The sequence below is a fragment of the Cucurbita pepo genome, chromosome LG08 (genome assembly GCF_002806865.2).
Source record: "Cucurbita pepo subsp. pepo cultivar mu-cu-16 chromosome LG08, ASM280686v2, whole genome shotgun sequence".
Lineage (NCBI taxonomy): Eukaryota > Viridiplantae > Streptophyta > Magnoliopsida > Cucurbitales > Cucurbitaceae > Cucurbita > Cucurbita pepo.
The window spans coordinates 348091-369044 of record NC_036645.1 but is presented as its reverse complement, the minus strand read 5'-3'; the positions used below and the strand labels follow the sequence as shown (position 1 = coordinate 369044).

General features: G+C 39.2%; 3 protein-coding genes across 7 annotated transcripts; all 3 read right to left on the bottom strand.

Annotated features, from left to right (window-relative positions):
- Window positions 1-1806: 1806 nt before the first annotated feature.
- LOC111800309 (protein IQ-DOMAIN 14-like) lies at window positions 1807-5317 on the bottom strand. Of its 4 annotated transcripts, none has more exons than XM_023683939.1 (7): window positions 4871-5317; window positions 4190-4274; window positions 3573-4010; window positions 3414-3536; window positions 3084-3302; window positions 2791-2928; window positions 1807-2696 (listed from the first exon to the last, which is right to left on the bottom strand). In XM_023683939.1, exons 2-7 carry the CDS (start codon window positions 4250-4252, stop codon window positions 2001-2003), a joined length of 1677 nt encoding a protein of 558 aa, XP_023539707.1. In that variant the 5' UTR covers window positions 4253-4274; window positions 4871-5317; the 3' UTR covers window positions 1807-2000. The 4 variants fall into 4 exon arrangements, with proteins under 4 accessions (XP_023539707.1, XP_023539708.1, XP_023539705.1 ...); XM_023683940.1 differs by having other exon boundaries at window positions 3414-3564; window positions 3601-4010; XM_023683937.1 differs by having other exon boundaries at window positions 3414-4010.
- Window positions 5318-8680: 3363 nt separating this feature from the next.
- Window positions 8681-13958, bottom strand: LOC111800683. 2 transcript variants are annotated; one of them, XM_023684489.1, is made up of 6 exons: window positions 13616-13958; window positions 12516-12919; window positions 11221-11528; window positions 11066-11122; window positions 10121-10593; window positions 8681-9484 (listed from the first exon to the last, which is right to left on the bottom strand). In XM_023684489.1, the coding sequence occupies exons 2-6, from the start codon at window positions 12764-12766 to the stop codon at window positions 9167-9169; spliced, it is 1407 nt and encodes a 468-aa protein (XP_023540257.1). In that variant the 5' UTR covers window positions 12767-12919; window positions 13616-13958; the 3' UTR covers window positions 8681-9166. The 2 variants fall into 2 exon arrangements, with proteins under 2 accessions (XP_023540257.1, XP_023540258.1); XM_023684490.1 differs by having other exon boundaries at window positions 12516-12606.
- A 504-nt stretch (window positions 13959-14462) lies between these two features.
- On the bottom strand, window positions 14463-20909 carry LOC111800496 (phytoene dehydrogenase, chloroplastic/chromoplastic-like). The gene is made up of 15 exons (XM_023684213.1): window positions 20742-20909; window positions 20243-20614; window positions 20029-20161; window positions 19812-19900; window positions 18716-18773; window positions 18455-18610; window positions 18181-18329; window positions 17116-17235; window positions 16769-16982; window positions 16591-16693; window positions 16432-16479; window positions 15343-15388; window positions 15068-15255; window positions 14778-14940; window positions 14463-14653 (listed from the first exon to the last, which is right to left on the bottom strand). Exons 2-15 carry the CDS (start codon window positions 20444-20446, stop codon window positions 14591-14593), a joined length of 1734 nt encoding a protein of 577 aa, XP_023539981.1. The 5' UTR covers window positions 20447-20614; window positions 20742-20909; the 3' UTR covers window positions 14463-14590.
- Window positions 20910-20954: the final 45 nt, after the last annotated feature.

Genomic DNA, 20954 nt, shown 5'->3' with positions numbered 1-20954 from the left:
ACACAACCTTTGGCTAATTCTTCTAGTTTCATGGTTTCACTACACTCATATGAACCCATTTTCATCGTCCAATCATAAATGGACTTGGACTAAGAGTGACAATGCATATAGGAGGAGACTTATAATATTACTAGAGAAACAACCTAATAGGATTTAGTTTAAAAATGAGCAAGAAATATTTCCGAATCTGCTAATAACATTCCTTTAGAAATTAAAAAAAAAAGGCTTTCAGTAGTACCTTTTGAAAAAGGATAGCATCAAAAACATACGTCCATGTGAGATCCGTATAAGAGTGTGGAAACCTCTCCTTAATAGACGCGTTTAAATTTGCAAGATTGACGGCGATACATAACGAGCTAAAGTAGACAATATCTATTAGGGGTGGGATAAGGGTGTTACTAAAAGTACATCCACAATAATGCACGAACCCTGTAAAATTTATACTTGAAAGCAAATGCTGAACAAGGTGCAGCTAGCAGAGGGATTGAAATGTGCAAAATACCTATGGGAATTTGGTAAGAAAAAAAGATAGGCAGCTAGGCAGAGGGGTTGAGAAGAAGCTTGGAATAATGGTGGAACATGAGAGATAAGAGGGTGTGATATTAGCCAAGGAGACTGCCTGCACAAACCACACCACACACCACACACCACACACCACACACCACACACCACCACTGTGTGTGTTATTTTGTTGAGTGTTGTATGCAGGCAAGTCATCCTTGGCTACAACACCGCCCTCTTCATTCCCATGCTCCACCACCCTTCCTTCATCGCCCATTCTTGATCTTATTACAAGCTCGCATTGATATCATTGAGTTGATATAGAAGAATACTAATTTATAGGGAAAAGCCAAGTGGGGAATGCCGAATGGTGTTGGCATGGAGGAGGGATTGGGGTTTGTGGCTTTGTGTTTTGGAATATATTCTGAGAATGGCGTCCAACACTCACCGCCCATGCAGCTGAGAGAGAGATAGAATAAGAACAGATACTCATTTCCAAAATGCCCATTCCCTCACTTTCTTTCTTCCTTCTCCTAACCAAACAAATACCCACATTCCCATTACTTTCCCCCTTTCCAATTAACTACTTATCTCTTTTCTGGACCGACTCTGATTGCACAACCCTTCTCTATACCTCTTTTGTGAGAGGAGCTTTTGAAGTAAAAGTATGCTCTAATATCTTCCAGACTCGAGGCTTCACCGACTTATATGCATCGGGAGGTATTTGATAGACACCACATCGATATCCAACATCTTTGTATTTGAAGGTAAAGCTACTAATGGCACTGAAAAGAACGGTACTTTTTATGAAAGAACTGTACCAGATTCTACTAGGGTCGTGTCCTAATTGTTGTATCGCCACTCCTTGCATGTATATGATGTGATTCTACTAAAGTCAAGCCCTAACGGTGTATATATATGATATAGATCTACTAGTATTGTCCCTAACAACTACAAGGTCACTCCTTGCATGTATATGATGTGATTCAACAATAGAGTCATATCCTAACGATATGAATTTGCATGCAAATCATATGAGATTCTACTAGAGACGTGTCCTCATGAAATGAACTCAAGTGTGAGGGGGATTTTTTGCAGGTATATTACTAGGGTCGTGTCTTCATGATTTGAGCTTCCAAGATAAAGCCACTCTCTATAGATATATAAGATGATCTACCGGGATAGTATCCTAAATCCCAAATGATGTAAATTATACAAGATGGGGTCGCTGAGAGGAGGACCCATCTCTTCTATACATGTGAATGATTGAGATAAGCACGTATGAGTTAGATTACGAACACCCAATGATCGAGAGAAGTTCAAATGAACCAAAATTACACTCATAATATGCCCAAAGCCAAAGGCATTACCAATCCCAATTCCAAACCTTGAGTTTCTTATTACAAATCAGTATTTCTGCAACACAAAACCATATAACAATAAATACACTCAATCATCATTAGAAACACAGGAACAAGAACAAAGAAGGGTTAATCAAATCACACAAATCTGTTAAATGGTTTCCTTCTATTTCCAGTTGGTGTCGAGGCGATGCTGAAGCCGACTGATCGTAAAGATTGGTTGTCGTCTAAAGCTGCCTGCTCCGTCCTCGGTGACATCAAACCTCTGTTCCTAAACGATCCAACACCTTGAGTCGGCGGAAACGACTGCCTCCTGCTTGATGCTTCGCTCCTTGGTGTGCCTGGAAACCTCTCCCTTGGGTTGCTATGCGCTCGTACTTTCGCTTTGGCTGAAATCGTCGGAGTCATGTAATGTGGTGCCATATATGGAGGGCAGCTTACAAGGCTGTCATCATCCTTTAACCTCATTTCAAAAGGAGTTAATACTCGTCTGCCTCGTGATCTCGAATCACTGGAGACGTTTGACCTAGCTGTTGGAGGGGTTCTTGACCAATGCGGAGACCAAGCAGGCCTTGAATTCGAGAATGGTGTTGCTTTTGTAGACTTTGGTGTGGGCGTATCCCTACCATCTAAGCCGAAACTCGGTCGTCTGTTGTTGCTTGATGGAGTTCGCGGGCTCGACTTCTGCTCCAGCTGTGGAGTTACAGGTCTCGGTAGAGGATGTTTCGGAGGAGCTTCGGTAGGTAACTGGCCTTCTAACCATTTCAACCACCTAGGAACTCCCATGGAGCAAGTACCTATTTGAGCATCTTGCCCAAACCTTGGAGTAGTTCTCTGCAATTTTCGAGTGAGCAAGAATAAGCATATATATTCCAAACTACATATTACCAACCGATGTAGATTATAATCGAAACTCGACAGGGGATACCTGGTGGGATTGGGAGTATGCATATGCCCTCGCTCGTTCTCGTTTAATGGCGGCTTCGACCTTCCTCTGCAATCGGGCATCCTTTTCCTCCTTTGTTAGTGAGCTTTCATCCCAATTTTCATGGTTACCTCCCTCAGACTATGCAGATGTTCACGAGCATGAGTATTACAGACCAAAGATTGAGATAAACAATGTATGATAACTCTTTCCGAGCTCAGAACCATTAAAACGATAACTCTTTCCGACATAATAATACACGAGAAACAACAATTGAAAGAAACGAGAAAACGTACTGCATCGAAGGTACTGTGAGCTTCTTTATCGTTGTGATGATCCTGGAGTTGCCTCTCGTTTTCTATCATTTCGATCCGTCGTGATTGTATCTGAGACTGCACCCGAACCAACAGCTGCATCTGTTTCTTTGCATTCAAAGTCTGTCGCCTCACGTTATTCCCTTGTACAATGCCTTGAAGCCGCACCAGACACTTCAATGCTCTAAAGCTTTTCCTTGCCTGCAACATTATAGCAGTTCATTTGCAAATTTCGGAGTTGAAATTATCGGTCTTGCCGATTTTCAATCAATACAGATCGAGGTAAACAATTACGAAGAAAACTACGCTTACCACATAGCCTCTGTAGGTTGCTTGGATCTTAATGGCCGAAGATAGATGGTTCGCTGTTGGTTCTGGAACGTAGCTGACTTCCTCGCGATGATGATTGACGACTGCTGGAATGTTGCTGACTTCCTTGTGATGATGATTGACGACTGCTGGACTGACTTCCTCGCGATGATGATTGACGACTGCTGGAATGTTGCTGACTTCCTCGTGATGATTGACAACTGATGGAATGTCTCTGGCTTCCTCGTGATCATTGATGACTATTGGAACGTCGCAGACTTCCTCGTGATGATTGGCAATTATTGATGAGCAAGCTCGGGGCGGAGAAGCAACTCGAGGAGGAGAAATCTTGGGAGATGGTTCGTTAGGAGGAGGAGCTCTAGGAGGGGAAGGGGCCGGTGGGGAAGCTGGTCGAGGAGGTACATGGGATGGTGTGGATGGTAGTTCAGGAGTGGGAGGCTGAAAAGCTACTATTCGTTGCTCCCTCTCGAAATCACTAAAGATTTTCTCGACACTGCTCGGCTTTCTAAAGATCGGAATGAAGGAAGAAGTAGACTCTCCTTTCCCATTTCCCTTCCTTTCATTTCTCCTATCATCCTTCTATATCATGAAACCACAATGTTCACAACAAAAAAAGATCAGATTCTCCTTCTATTCTCATACATTCAAGATCAAAAACAACAACATCGACATAAACGATCGAAACAAACCGAGTTACATAAACGAACATAACATCGTTCATTTCATCGATAGTCAAAATAAGTTCAGAACCAACTTGCCTCTCCTGAATGACAAGTGAAAAACCTCTTTAGAACAGAAAACCACCTGCCCTTCTTTCCCATCTAACTTGCATCAAGAGTTTCCCTGAAAGACAATGAAAATGGAAGATTCAGCTCTTAAGTGCAGCCATTTTCACTTGAATTTCTTATACGTAATCGACGTCGCGATCATCGAACAATGAACACAAGTACAAGAATAGGATCCAAAGTTGCTACCAGAGAACCTAGTTCATAAGAATTATGAGTATCAAGTTCTAGAACCAACCCAGAAAGTAAAGACCAAATTCCTACCAACCCTCAAAATGGTTCAATCCATTCCCTAGCCTCCCAGGCCAGGGGGCCATAGGAACCCAAAATTCCTACCAAAAACAGCTAATATTGCAGAGGGATTCAAAGCATAGCTAAATAAAACAAGACAATTTGAACCAAACCCCAATTTGCAAGAGAGAAAGAGGAGAAGAAAGGGATTAATCTGAAGAATTTAAGGATGAACAGCAGAAGAACACAGAAGCAAGGCAGTAAAAGACCTAAAAGGGAAAGTTTAGCAGCAGAAATGACCCAGTAGCCGAAAGTCCTCTGCAAATTTGTGCTCAAAAAGAAGAAAACCCACCACAGTTGATCGAAGAAGAACACAACCCACAAAAAACCCTTTAAAGTTAAACCCAAAAAACAAAACAGTACCCAAAATCAGCCGTGTGAAAGACCTTCAAAAGCCGCCCTTCCAGAAAGCTGAAACAAACAAGCAAAAGGAAAAGGAAGAAGAAAAATCAGAGATATGGGTCTCTCTCCCCCGCTAGTTCCCAGCTTCTTCCTCAGCTACATGCTGAATTCTTCCAAGAAAAATCTCTCTCTCTCTCTCTCTCTCTCTCTCTCTCTCTCTCTCTCTCTCTCTCTCTAAAGCTCTGTTTTTCTCTCTCTTTTTTTTGGGGGGAGAGGACTGAAAATGGGGTATTTGCTCGTTGGAATGCTACTTTTAGTGTCTGCCCACCTTTCAACTTTTGCAATATTTATATGTTTTCTTTGGATTGGAAGAAGAAGAAGAAGAAGAAGAAGAAGAAGAAGAAGAAGAGGGAGAGAAATGGGGAAATGGAAAAGGGCCAAAAGGCCATGCCTTTTATTTCTTTATTGTTGAACCAACTTGGCGTTTATAGTGGGCGTGGGGGAGAGAAGGGAAGACCCGGGCTATCAAACAACACTCCAAACATGTTCCCGTGTGCTCAACGGTCCGACTCCTAATATTGATCGAAGAGAAGAACAAAACATTCTTAATAAAAGTGTAGAAAACTTATTAGAATACGTAACAAGTTAGAGCATACAATATTTATTAACAGTGGACTTGAACTGTTACCCCCATTTACTCAAGGTAATTCAGAGTCATACTTATTCGAAAAAAGGAATTGAGTAATTCCTTGGAGTATAATATGAATTGAAATGGAAGTTGGTTTAAATTAGACATCAAAGCTTAGCCATGCATTTGCCTTTTCTCCAAAAGTTTGTCCTTTCTTCATGACCCACAAGTTTTTAGCTTAATACAAAAGGCAAACAAATAATTGGATCATGAGGGTAATTTAGTAAAAAACCATTCAATTTGAAATCCCGAACAGCTATTACTTTGATATTCTATTCATATTTCTATTGGCGTTTTTTCTAAAATTGAGACTTCGATATTTTCACCCGCATCAGACTTTTAAATAATTAATGTTTTGTTTAAAAAAAATTAATAAGATTAAAATTTATTTTCAGTTATATCTAAATTTGCAATAATAACAAGTTTATTAAGACAATAAAATAAATATTCGTTTGACCTAGTCTTAAATTTTGGTTTGACCATGAATTATTTCAATTGACTCTCAACGTTAAAGAAATTAATTTTACTCTTATGAATATGAAATTTCACATTTACCCTTCACTAATAGGTCAACTAACGGTGGTTAAATGTTGAAATATATGCATAAAACAATAATTTATTGATATGTTGATTTTTTTGTTAACTTGGGCGAGCGTCAATCCTTCATATCGTCGGTATGGAACAAGGAGAAAGGGCTCGACATATAGAGTAACTTGTGAAGCATTACATAGCAGATATTGTCTACTTTAATCCATTACGTATCGTCGTCAGCCTCACAATCCATCTTTTTTGGAGGCCCAACGTTCTCGCTGGCACACCGATCGGTGGCTAGCTCTGATACTACATGTTATAGCATAAGTCTATTGCTAGCAGATATTGTCCGCTTTTGCCTGTTACATAACATTGTCAGCCTCATGATCTTAAAAGGCGTATATTAAGGAGAGGTTTCCACATTTTTAAAAGAAATGTTCCGTTCTCCTCTCCAACCAATGTGGTATTTCACATAACATGACCACGTTATCTGCTTGTCTTAAAATGCTCCTACGAGTGAAAACTATCTTGCAAATCAAAACGTTTTGTTCTCATTTACATAGAGGTCATTTTATATAGGATTGTTTCAAGCCAAACACGTTGAACTTTGGAGTTTCTATGATCAAACATCTGAAAATGAATATACATCTTGTTGGCTTGAAAATGAACATGATCAAACATTTGAATGTGATCATGGTTAATTCATGTATTCTTTCTTTACTCGAGCGTCTTACGTTAAACATAATGCTTACGATCGACACCTACAATTAGGTTCATCAACCGAAAAGAAAAGATAAAAAGGTAAAAAACTTGATATGATTAGGGAAGAAGTAGTTGGATTAAAGCTCTTAATCCTAAATTAAACAAATGATCAAGAGCAACTAAAATTGACATTCGGAGACTTATGGTTGTTAAAATCTCTATGTTAGTTAGGTCACCAATTCATATCAACAAAATTAAATTTTAATTTTTTTTTCTTTCAAGCATCGTCCCTCGGGAAAGATGTAACACGACCAATCATATATTTAGTAAATACAAAATCTCGATTAATACGAGTCGCTTTAAATAAAGAAAAAAAAATAAAAAAAAAGGGGGCATGCATGGAGGGTTCTTTATTGACTTTTACTTTTCTGTAATGACTGCAAAAGTGAAGATAGAAGGGATCCAAGAAAAAGAAAAATGTCCCTTTTGTCAACACAAAATAATAGCAAAGCCTGTCACCCCATAACTTATATGTTTGGTACATAACAACAACAAACTTTTTTCAATTTTTACTTTTTACTCTTATCCTTGGGGTTTTTATTACCCTCCTCCTCCCCTCCATTTGCTTTCTTTTTTACTTCGTGGTCTCAAATTTTCACCTCAACTCGACAAGAGATTGTCGTGCAAAGACAAACACTAGTTATAGGGTTCAACGACAAGAGTTTTGTTGGTTTGCTTTACGGATTTAGATATAGATATGATGCGAAAGATCAAATTCTAGTAGCCAATCTTTTCTCATTTTCAGGCCCTCTCTGCCGAGCCTTTAAGAGTGCTTGCTGTGCTAGGGGTTGAATTCTTCGGAAGCCTCCAAGTGCCAAGCCTTGCACAAGTGCTTGCTGTGTTAGGCCGAAGCCTCGAGTCTTTCCTTTTGAAGGGCTTGCAGTATTAGGGGTTGAATTCCCCATAAGCCTCCAGGTGTGTTGGGAGTTGAATTCTCCAACAGCCTCCAGGTGTGTTGGGAGTTGAATTCTCCAACAGCCTCCAGGTCTTCTGAGTATCTAAACTTTAGTAAATCATTCATCTACTAAACAACACATCAACTAGTCGTTAATCTATCTCGAACTCAGACGTTTACAGAAAAAAAATGGTTAGAAACTAGAAAAGTATTGAGGGTTCATTGGTTTCATGGCTTATTTGATAAAGTCCGTCGTTGCCAACTCCCTGCCTCTTTCTTCTGGTGAAAATTTAATAAAGCTGTTGTTGCAAATTCCAAGGTTTTGCAGAGAACCCCAAATCCCAAAGTCTCTGAGTCAATCTTTTGGCATTAAAAATTTAGAATGTGAGCAAATTTATTGCTCAAAACCAAAATATGAACACAAATACAAAACATATAAACTGTAATGAATCAATGTGTGGATGAAAACGAGACGATCAAAATCTCATCAAACCTATCTTGTACTGAATGAAAAGCTCAGATCTTTTCGTACACTTCACCTTAAAAAAAGTGACCCAAATTAGATAATGATTTCTAGACATTAATGAATGACCAACACAAAATAGATGGAAACGAATCTTTTGTTTAACAGTCCAAAAACAACTCTACAGAGACATAATAATCTAAGTTTAGCAGTCAAAAAGTAGAATGATGTGAATCACCAGCCAAATATCAAGATACTTTTATATCATATCTCTAGCTCAATGTCTTTTCAGCTCAGAAAATGATTCTTAACCATATACTAACCTGATTATGTTCATCAAAATTGCTCAAGATGATAGAGTGGATTCATGACCTGGTATTTCATGATGCAGTTTGTGACCTGCTCAGCAAAGTATGGTGGCATCATGATGCAGTTTATGACGAGAATCATTATCATATTCAGCCTATGAAGTTGCTGAAAAGAGCAAGACAATGATTATAATAGCTTGTATGATAATTGATATCCCAAATACACGATCTTAGAAAGTCTTGAACATACAATTTCAATTGAATCCGATGTCCCTTCTGCAGACAAACAGAACTATCTTCTAACTAAAAGATGAATTCCAGACAAATCTTTAAGAGCATGATTTATTCAAGTAAAGCAGTAATTCAAGGTAAAAAGAGTTGGTAAAAGTTATCTTATTGAGATCTAATACGCCGTATGAGAGAGATCAGGATCAGTTCCCAGTAAACATGATACAGACAACTTACACAAGGGTAAAACTCAGAATCTCTCTCTAACACATTGTGGCAGCAGCAACAACTAAGAGCTGCTTCACACTGGAAGTTGCTTAATAAGACTAACCTGATAAGTGGTCATTCTGTACCTATGCCAGTGGTTAATGGCAAAGTGGAAATTTTACGTCTGACCAGCTACAGATCCTCTAAGAGACAGCTAAAATCACTCTAAAATCACTTACTGGCTATCGGGTTCGCTCGAATGCTTCTTGTTCCAACTACCTGGACCTGCTTTTCTTTCCCCTCTCTTTCTCTTGTTCCTAGGAAAGTTGATATCTGAAGCTAAACATTTTTTAAGAGCTGATTGTTCGTCAGAGACCAAAGCTTTTCCCATAGGATCAGGTTGTGTAGTTGGAACTGAGCTGAGACTGGTGCCTTCACTTTGCTTGCCTTTTTCTGGTTTTTCATGTTTTTCCACGGGCTGTGCAACAATCGTGTCATGTGTGTTTCTCTCTGCCTCAGCCAACTCATTGTGTATCAGCACATTAGTAACAATCTGCAAAAGGTTGGTTAGTTTGATGTTTGAGGCAGGAATTAATTGATTTTCTACTTAAGAGAAAGGCAGTGACCATGAGACAGAAATTCACATGAACAGTATAGCTTCTTAAGAGCTAAAAAATCTATTCTCATGAAAACGAGTAGTTAAAAGACGTAAATTTCATTTCATAGACATGCAATACATTAATGAGGTCAAATGAAGACAGACCATGAGACAGAAGTCCAAGCGTGCAATATCATTCTCATGAAAGCAAGTGATTAAGAAATCTATTCCATATACATGCAGTATATCAAAGAGATCAAAGGAAGAGGAGACCAAAATTTTCCAGAAATTTGTTTTTAGAAGATGAAGGAACAGGGGATGGAACCCTGTACCTCTGCATGCAGAGCTGGTTCTAACATTTGAGCTACATCCCCTAATGTGGAGAAAGGTAAAAGAAAGTACAGAAAAGTCAAACAACCAGATGACTTCTTTGTAACTGAGGGAAGAAATGACCATTTCAAATATAAACGTACTTCAAAAAGAAAAAAGCAAACATATTTGGCAGATTTCACACTAAAAATTGTCTCTAGCATCACAACATCAGAAAGTGGTGTAAGAGAAATTAATTAGCTCAACATCAAGAATTCTTACATCCTCAGTTGAATCCCCAATTTGTGGTAGCGGAATTGAAACCTCTGTAGCAGTCAAGAGACCTACTGTACTTTCAATAATATCAGGGACTAGTATTGCCTCCCCATAGCTTGAAATAGCACTTTCAGGCTTCATCAGCTCACCAATATCACACTCTGATATATGTTGAGTTGAGGCGCCCATAACTCCAACTGATAATTCTCCATTACCAGCTGAGAACGTAGGAGTAGGGGCAGAGCTGGTCTGTGCCTCACAAGGTGCAAGAAGGCTCAGATTCTCTGAGGAAGAAAATTTTGAAGCATTTTTGGACATCACCTTATCCATTTGACCCTTTAGCTTGTGAAGTCGAGAGTGCACCACCTCAATTTTCCAGAGCACTTGCTCCAAAGAACTATTAGTGTCTCTGAACTCGAGAACAGAGTCATTATTAATCCCAAATTTGTCATCAGAATCAGCATTTTTCTCCATTTTCACTGATCCAATAATAACAGAAAGCCAACTTTCAGTTTCAGAATATTCAAGTATGAAGAACTTAAGGATGGTAACTAAACCAAGAAAGAAGCAAAAGAATGATACAGCCGGTCTGTTTATTAATCAGAGATTAAAATAAGATAAATATTCAATTGTTCAATTGGGCATATCAGTCACGATATGATAGAGAAGAGGATATTTAAGTTAAATGCATTCAAAACTACACGAGTAGGAAAAAGTATACTGTCGTTTGAACGAACATTCTCTTTAAGCTTTTAGAGAGAGAATGAAATTGAAAATAGAGTTTTTTTTGTCCAATGTATAAAACAATTGAATATTGCCTTTATTCAATATACTACTCGCTAGGTTCAAATATTCGGTGCAAGTGTCTTGCTTGACCTCCCCATTGGCTATCATCACCAAGAAATATTGCATACCATATAGATAATACAGGTAACAGCAGAAATACTTTACCTGGATTAGCAAATTCATCAGCTACAGAGGTACCATCTAGTTCAGCTTTCTTATTTTCTGTATTAAAAAACAAAAGTTACCAAACGATACAATTGCAGTTAGAGAGAGAAGGAAGGTGAAAAAACAAGTTATAACTAGAGGGATAAAGCTGGTACCATAGTAGGAAAAAAGGTTATGCTGTGACATATAGGATGATATATCATTTGTATCTTCAGCTCTCTTTCGTTTTCTTCTCTTCATTGCCTTTCTTCTATAATATGGGCTAGAAAATGGAAATGCTTTTGAAGAAAAATCCTCCATTGTTGGATCAAGGCCTAAATTCTTTCCTTGTTCATATACTGCAAGTGCTCTGGAATATTTCAATGCCTGTGACTCAATTTCTTTAATTCTCAATTCTGTCCACTTGCAGCGCCACATTAGAGGGCGGATGAAATTTTGCCAGTGATTTGTTAACTTCCTCTTCCTACAAAAAGAGCAGAGCCAGTTGAACAAGCTTTAATCAAGACAATATATATATATATATATATATATATATATATGAAAGAGTACATAAGACCACAAAGAGATCGGCAACACAGGCTAAAAGTCCAATATTTTGAACTTGTACCTTGGACACTAAGCACATAAGATATCTTTGCATAGGGAATGAAATTCTATCAAGGCCAATAAAATTGAGAATGAATTTTATCACAACCAAAATATCTTCTAAGCCCACATACATGTATTTAAAACTTTCTATTGAAGGTATGTAATTTATTGCTTTTACATAAAAGCCCATCTATCATTACTTACATTTATCTCAAATATTATTTAAGTCTTCAACCACCCATTAGTTAACCTGTCAAATGATACAGTTTCTCCATTTAAGAATGGAAAGTGATATCTCCAACAGAAACCATCAACTACCTAAATAGGTTCACTGAACGCATCCTTGATGGAAATATCAAATCTTCGAATAAATGCTATCCACCTATGATGTTATGCAGGACAAGTTCTTTTGCCCATTTTAAAATTTTGCTTTGTTTTTCTTCTTCCGTAGTTGTTTTCTTACCCCCAATTGATATTCTTGACAGTTTCTTCCACTTTCTCATGGGTAGTTCTTCTTCAAAAATGTTTTCTTTCCTTCACTTACGGAAAGGGTTTATTTAAACATGTCAATGCAAGGGAAAGGTTGCTAAATTAAGCATTGCAGCCATCCCATTCCTTCTATTGGGAAATGGTCTATACAAAAAAAAAATTGCATATTTAAATTTCAAAGATCAGGTGTTTATAATTTATAGATGTCATTAAGTAGTGCAACCAAGACCAACTGAAGCGTTCCAGAAAAGTGAAAAGCAAGGGTATCATGTTAACTCAGAATCATGCAACTTTCATTTAGTTTTTCTTATAACAAAATATATACGATAACTCTAAAACATAGATTATAATTGCAGCCAAAAGAAAAAGGGACCTTATTGGAAGTGCACTGCTAAATGAACCAAATGCGGGTGGCAAGCCAATGTCTCCAAAAAATTGAGTTTCTACTTCTCCTTCGTTGAATTCTGCACAATTGTCTGTATCAGATGTCTCAGCAAATGAGCTTGAATATTCAGTTGCATCAGGGTCTTCTTTCCCACAAAATTTGGGATCAGTTTTATTTGAACATTCAATTATATCAACCTCTAAATCCTCCCGGCACTTCGCTTTGCTATGAGTTTCCATTCCCAGAAACGGTTCACCAGACTAGCTCCTCCCCCTGCCCTTCCCACATGAATTTACCATGAAAATCTCCTACTTAATACGTGCAGCATTTTCTTTAATCCATTATCTAGTGCAGATACAGGTCCACCAAGGGTTAAGGAATGACACTATGTTCTGTCAAAAAAAGTCCAAAATAAAACGTATTTATACACCATGAAATCAAATTTAATTAGGTGATAGTGGACACTGAATTCAATGTGCAAGATTTAAACTGGCACTCCATTTCACATCAACTATGCAAACATTTACATGACAAAGAAATCCCACAACCTCATGATACCTTATCCCCAATAATTCAATGGTTCCCAAGTCATCCCATACTAGTCACTTAAACAACGCGCTACCAACTCTTCAAAACGAGGGGTGTTAATTCTTTCTTATGCAACGGAACAACAGACCCACAAATCCTTTACAGTGACAATTGTTTCAAGTTCTTCATAAGTCAAGTTAAAATGATTCTCGCCTAGCTTCACAAAAATAAGCAGCCTAGAAAACGCTCAAAACTTCCCGCATCTTGTAAATCAAATTTGCGCAACGATAGAGCCTAAATTAGAACGTCTAGCAGACTAATTACGTTGATCATCCATTATTTCACTAACAAATCGAACACCAAAAGCTGCACTGTTCTTTCATCTTAATTCCATCCAAATTTAAAATTCAAATATCAGACAGTTCACTTCAGTAAATTCAGACCAAAACATGCAAAAACAATCCACGTCGAAGTTCACACAATAAAGAGAAGGAAAAAAAAAAAAAAAAAAAAAAACCAGAATTCCAAGAANTCACACATTCAGTACAAAAGAACTTTACCCAAGAACACCAAGAAAATGCGCAAATGAACTTGAATTTCCAAACCCAGAAACAGCATCACCTCAAAGATCCCATAAGAACAAGGAAACAAAATGATTACAGAACACGGGTCAGAGGACACAAACAGAGACAGAAAATGCAGCAGGCCCAAGAAGGGAAGAAGCAGAGGAGGCCAGAGAGAGTAATGTAGAAAGGCGAGGGAGTAAAGGAAAGAAAACTATGGGGGAGCAATGAAACGAGAGAGAAAACGAGAGACAAGGAGAGACGAGAAAGGCGGGAGCGCGGGAGAGAGTGATCAGAGAGAGAAATTTCGGCGCGGCTAGAAGAAGAGAGAGGTAGCAGAGAAGTTAACGTTATAAACCTAAACCCCATAAGCGTTTAGCTTTGCATTAACGGAGGGAATATAACATTTCCCGCTTATACTTCGCACGTGCTAAATCTGTTCATTTTATTTTGTTTAACTACAAAATTAATTTTTTTTTATTTTATTAAATTAATGGATTTAAGTAAGATTAAGTTAATTAAATTATTGTGTTTTTAAAATATTTTTAATTTGTATGATCGAGGAATCAAATGGGTGTCTTCTTGCAGAGAAAAAAGAAACTACGCACTGATGTTGGCTAAGGTTGAAATAATTCATCGAGTTTGTAAAGAGCGTAGAACGCTGAAATAAGTAAACGGGACGTTTTATGGCCAAGGTCGCCCCCTAGGAGATCAACCCTCTTGGAGGACTAGTGGGGTTGCTTATTAATATTGGGATCGGCCCTGCATGGCCAAGGATGACCCCTAAGGTCCTTTCTAGAGAGCTAAGGTCAATCTCTATGGAGGCTTATAACGACTCAATCGATGAGTATATAATATGCTATATTTGATTAGATTTAAATGTAAATATAGTCGTATTTACATTTTTTAATATTACATAAATGAGTAATCAAAATATCATGTGAAGGTACTTTTGATCTTGTTATGTTCTAGTCAACGAACACCAGTAGCCTCGGCGACTCGTCGTTGCTCTCGAGCAACTAGCATTTCATAATCCTGCAATATGGAATACACGACATCGATGTGAACGCATATCATCGATATTTACACCTGTAGATGTATCTCCACCATTGCTGGAAAATACTATCTAGGGAAAGGATACAAGAGGCAGGGAAATTACCTTCACAATAGCCTGTGCACAAAGCTTTCCTGAAAGAACAGCCCCTTCCATAGAAGCTAAATACTTTTGTTTCGTGTAGTCGCCAGCTAAATAAAATCCCTCAATAGGAGATCGTTGTAAGGGGCGACACGGTTCACAGTCGGGCACCGTCTTATAAACGGACCTATAACCAATATCCAATTAGGCTGTCAATCAAAAACTGTACAGTACAAACAGTAGAACAATATATATGTATGCCAATTATTCTAGAATCGAGCGAGCAGACTCTCGGTTAACGATTCTACGTTTACCTTGGCGTTTTAACGACGTGGTACTTTACTATCTTAGCTCTGCTCTGATCAGCTGAAATTTCATCAGGAAATAGTTTAGCTAGCTCCACCATTGTGGCATCAATAATTTCTGAGTCACTCCGGGAAATCCACTCTTCTGCAGGTGCAAAGACTAGTTCCAACATGGACTGGTTCGGATTGTAATATTCCTGTGTCAACAAAACATTTGACAATATCACAGCTGGTCGGAATACTAAACGACCAGTGACGAGGATATCGAAAGCTCTAAAATATACCTTGCATGTGACTGACATGTCAGCATAAACACTAAGAAGCGGACTCCTGCATTCAGGAAAGAAATACAAAATACTTAGTGTCTAGGGTAAATGTAACCACCCAAGCCCACCACTAGTAGATATTATCTGGTTTAGCTCGTTATGTATTGCGTCTGTTAGGGAGAGACTTCCACATCCTTATAAGAAATGCTTTGTTTCCCTCTCCAACCGAGGTGGGATCTCACAATCCACCTCATCTTGGGGGCCTAGCATCCTTGCTGGCACACCGCTCAATGTCTGGCTTTGATACCATTTGAAACAGCCTAAGCCCACCGCTAGCAAATATTATCCGCTTTGGCTCATTACATATCGTCGTCAGCCTTATGGTTTTAAAACGCGTCTATTAGGGAGAAGATTCCACATTCTTATAAGGAATGCTTTGTTACCCTCTCCAACTGATGTAGGATCTCACAATCCACCTCCTCTTGGGGGGCCAGCGTCCTCGCTAGCACACTTCACAGTGTCTGGCTCTGATACTATTTGTAACACCCCAAGCCCAACCCCACCGCTAGCATATATTGTCCGTTTTGGCTCGTTACTTATCGCCGTCAGCCTCACGGTTTTAAAACGCGTCTATTAGGGAGAAGTTTCCACATTCTTATAAGGAATGCTTTGTTACCCTCTCCGAGGTAGGATCTCACAATCCACCTCCTCTTGGGGGACCAGCGTTCTCACTGGCACACCCCTCAGTGTCTGGCTCTGATACCATTTGTAACACCCTAAGCCCAAACCCACCGCTAGCATATATTGTCCGCTTTGACTCGTCAGCCAAACAGTTTTAAAACGCGTCTATCAGGGAGAGATTTCCACATCCTTATGAAAAATGCTTTGTTCCCCTCTCTAACCGACGTGGGATCTCACGTCTTCATGTAAACTTACCACCTAAGACATTAAATTTAACATGCTTGTGGACTAGCTTATCGGTTTAATCGATCTTTCTTTCGCTGTCCGGGGAAGGGGTTATAGTTTGCCCAAGAACAGTGCATTATGCAATACAAAAACAGTGCTATCCTCTAAAACAGAACAAGCTAACACGAATAAAGAAAGCACCTGCTAAAAAGTAAGTGATCATATGTGTTCTTCAGTTTCCTGTCAAACCTGCAAACAAAAGTAATATCACCCTATTACTGATAATAGAAAACCACACACATTTTATTACATAGTTATTGAGATATGAATGAATCTCAGAGATGTGGAGGGTACTAGTACCATATATGGACATTGATAACTGGAACTCCAACCAATTTTTCCAGCTTTTTGAAGTATGTAATCTTTTTCCAGTCATTAGGCAAAAGAAGCTTGAAGATATCAACTGCTTGAACAGATGGATATCAATTTAAGTGAAGTTCAAGAATTATAAGATATTAGCAATAAGTATGCTACTCACCAGGAGTGGCAAAGACATATGCATCTCCTTCAATTACATTCCCATCGCTTAACAAGAACTTCTTCACTGTTCCATCATTGTTTAACTCGATTTTTTGTATTCTTGAATTAAGTCGCACTTCGCCACCCAATGATCGAATATGCTCGACAATTGGCTCGCAAAGTCTCTCGGGTGGATTTCCATCCAAGAAAGCCATCTTAGAGCCATGCTTTTCCTAAAGGAATTACATGTATGAGAATTAGAGAGGGTCAGTAGCAGAAAGGAATGCTATAAACTTTGTAATGGTGTGAACATTTACACCAATGAAATAGATTCAATAATCTTATTGTTCAAAGAAATAATCATACCTGAAGAAATCGATTCAGAGCAATCAAAATGCATTGCATAGAAAGTTCATCGGGGTTAATGAAATTTAGAGCCTTTGACATAGCAATAAACACCTCAGTTGTTACACGATCAGGTACTCCCTAGAAAACAGCAAACGTAAGTGCCAAAGAAGGCATTGTTTTAGCAAAACTAGTGATTTATCACTCTGTAAAATCAACGTTATGGATAGAATCCTGAGAAAGAATCCTGGTTTACGATCTCCTCCTCATAATCTATCATGTGCAATCAAGCCATGAAAACATACTGGGAGATCCCACATTGGTTGGAGAGGAGAACGAAGCATTCTTTGTAAGGGTGAGGAAACTTCTCCCTAGCAGACGTGTTTTAAAAATCTTGAGAGGGGAAGCCCGAAAGAGAAAGTCCAAAGAGGACAATATCTGCTAGCGGTGGGCTGTTACAAATGGAATCAGAGCAAGACACAGGGCGATGTGCCAACAAGGAGGCTAAGCCCCGAAGAGGGTGGACATGAGGTTGTGTGCCAGCAAGGACGCTGGGCCCCAAAGAGGGTGGATTGGGGGGTCCCACATCGATTGGAGAAGGGAACGAGTGCCAGCGATGACGCTAGGCCCCGAAGGGCATGGATTGGGGGGTCTCACATCGATTGGAGAAGAGAACGAGTGCCAGCGAGGACGATGGGCCCTGAATGGGGTAGATTGGAGTGTCCCACATCAATTGGAGAAGGGAACGAGTGTCCGGGAAGACGCTGGCCCCGAAGGGGGGTGAATTGTGAGATCTCATATCGGCTAGAAAGGAGAACGAAGCATTCTTTACAAGGGTGTGGAAACTTCTCCCTAACAGACGCGTTTTAAAAACCTTGAGGGGAAGCCCCAAAGGGAAAGTACAAAGAGGACAATATCTGCTAGCAATTAGCAATTGTTCATTGAGCACAAGGAGGATACCACAATTTAAAATACTTCTTTTGAAGATTTCCATTGGTAATGGTAACACCTAGAATCTGAGATTTTCAGTCTTAAAATCTATGTTGCTAAGAGATTCAATACAAGATTATGGCATTTGAATCATACCCGACTTCTCATCCACTCTTGCACAGTTAAATTATCTTGAGCCTCTACATAAGATTGCCCACCAAGCATTGCTGGCAAGAGTCCGATCGCAAATTTAATTTTCTCCGGCCACGTAAGCATCTCGTTGTTCCTTAAAATGGCCCATATCCCTGCCAGTAATTCTCACATTTTAGGAAACATGGATTGGTTGCATCACAAAATATTTCAAGAGACCAACACAGGAAACAAGCACATGAAGTAATGCATACAACCAGCACCATTGGCACATGCCTACCATTTATGGGTGCAGGAAGTACTTCAGGGAAATCGAATCGACTGAACTCCCCCGGCTTGTTTGGCATAGCAAATATCATTGAATGTTCCTTCCACTGCAATCGATCGTTGATTCCAAGTTCCCCGAACAAGTTCTGCACATTGGGATAAGCCCCAACTTTCCAGCAAGAAAAAAGAAAGGATCCGAAATTAGCATCCCAACTTTCTAACGTCAACTGGTCGTATAAACACGAGGAACATAAATTATCAGGATAATACTTACAAAATATGTGCAGGCCAGTCTCGTACCAGTCTCCATCGTTATCTTTCCAAGCAGCTACCTAGAAAGAGCGAACCAAATTTTATAGGAAAAATCAAGATTCCACAAAAAGAGTTATGCTTACAATAAAATTTGTAGGACTGCCTCAAAGATAAACTTGAGTCACCAAGCAAATAGAAAAAAAGGAAAATCCCGGGAAACCGTGATGAAAATGTCAACTAAGGGAGTCGTCAAGGAGGTGGAGGAAGTAACAGTGTTACCACTGACACTCCTTGTAAGATCCCACATCGGTTGGGAAGGAGAACGAAACATTCTTTATAAGGATGTGGAAACAGCAGAGACATTTTAAAAACCTTGAGGGGAAGGCCGAAAGGGAAAGCCCAAAGAGGACAAGATCTGCTAGTGGTGGGCTTGGGTCGTTACGCTCCTATATATGATAATTGTTATCTAAAAAACTAGATACGTCGTTCTGTTAAGTGAAAATCTAGATGGTTGGCCATAGATAATGAATGTCGCTTTGTTTGAATTGATAGTCCCATGAAACAGCATGGATGATCAAAGATGTTACATTTCTCATGTTGCCACGCCGAAAAACGTAACCTTCTAATACGACCCTTGGCTTACTTTAGTCACATCCTACACCCAAATGAAAGAATACAAGAAACGAGCCTGAAAGTAAGAAAAAGGAGACCAAAAACTAACTACAAAAAGAGACTTTAATCCAAAAGAACATGAAATACCATAATTATAACAAGTCAAAATGACTAATGCCCACAAGGAAGCACTAAATCTAACAGCTCTCAAACCTCCTCATCCTATCACTACTTTCCCGAACGAGCTCATGAGAATTCAAGGTATAATCAAACTCATTCCTATTGTCTTGGAAGTTCTGGTGCAATAGATGGGCACTCGCCATCCTTGATGCTACATCGGAAAGGGCTCCGGTCCGAGATACCCTAGTTTATCCTTCACTATATTTAAAATGGAATACAAAATTCCTAGAACAATATAACTATAGAGTCAATAATGAATATGACATTAAGATGACAACAAGACAAGGAACTCAACCAGGAAACAATATTGTTTTCAGCAGGCATACCTTCCCACCTAAAACGTCTCGAGCTTCTAGTAGAACAGGTATGTGGCCAGCATCTGCCAAATATTTTGCTGTCGATAAACCAGCCAATCCTATACAGATCGAAAGCATAATTATACCAACCAATATAAAGAAACGAACTAACACGTTCTATAATCGGTATCATCTATCTCGTTTTCGATAAGAAGTTCAGTCAAGCTAGGCAAGGGGAGTTCCTGACCTGCACCAGCAATCACTATTTTCAACGGTTTACTTGGACGTTTAGAAGTACGAAAACTCGCAGATAAGGACGCTGCTTCAATGAAATTAACAGTATCATCAATCTGTGGTCTAGGGTAATCCACACAGACTACCTGTTCATGAAAGAAAAAGATAACAGTAACTAATTCCATTCAACGACGTCGAGCGAAACAAAATAGTCTTCGATGACGAACCTTTAGAGGTGGAATCCCCTTAGCCGGTTTCCTATTAACATGTCTGGCAGAAACTTTCAAACCTTCGCCCACAAACTCACTACCCCAAAATGCTAAAGCATTGCTTTTCTCACAAGTAAATGGAGAACAGCATCTTGATGTTGATTTTGGGATGCCCTTTTGGCACCTCAAGTTCAGAGCAGAGACAGACCCACATAGTGACATTTCACCAAAAATCTCACACAAGCTCAGAAACGGAAGCAGACAACTATTAATCCTTCAACGGAGACCAAGAATTTCAGAACCAAAATCAAAAGACACTAATAGCACATAAACGGTACACCACAGAGCAATAAATCCACTTCTCCGGCCACCACGGTTCTAGGTTACACTCTGACAAGCAATGATATCAAAAACAACACCGTCCATATCAATTCTACGAAAAGGGTATATCAAATATCCAAAGAAAACGATGAAATCGAAGTGGGGGATGAAAACCCATGAAGAAATCATCACTTACCAGCGGAGAAATGGGCAGATTAGAGTAGGCAAGCACTCCGATTGTGTTCAATGGAAAATGGAAGTGGTAGTGGCGGATGTGAGCAAAGCACTTTCCTACACATCTTCTTTCACAGACTGAAATTGGGCGGTTTCCATTTTCGGCTCTTATCCCCCCATTGTGATGAAAGCCTGTTTGGTCGTTTCCCAGCTACGTGGCTTTGCCTGCCCTTCA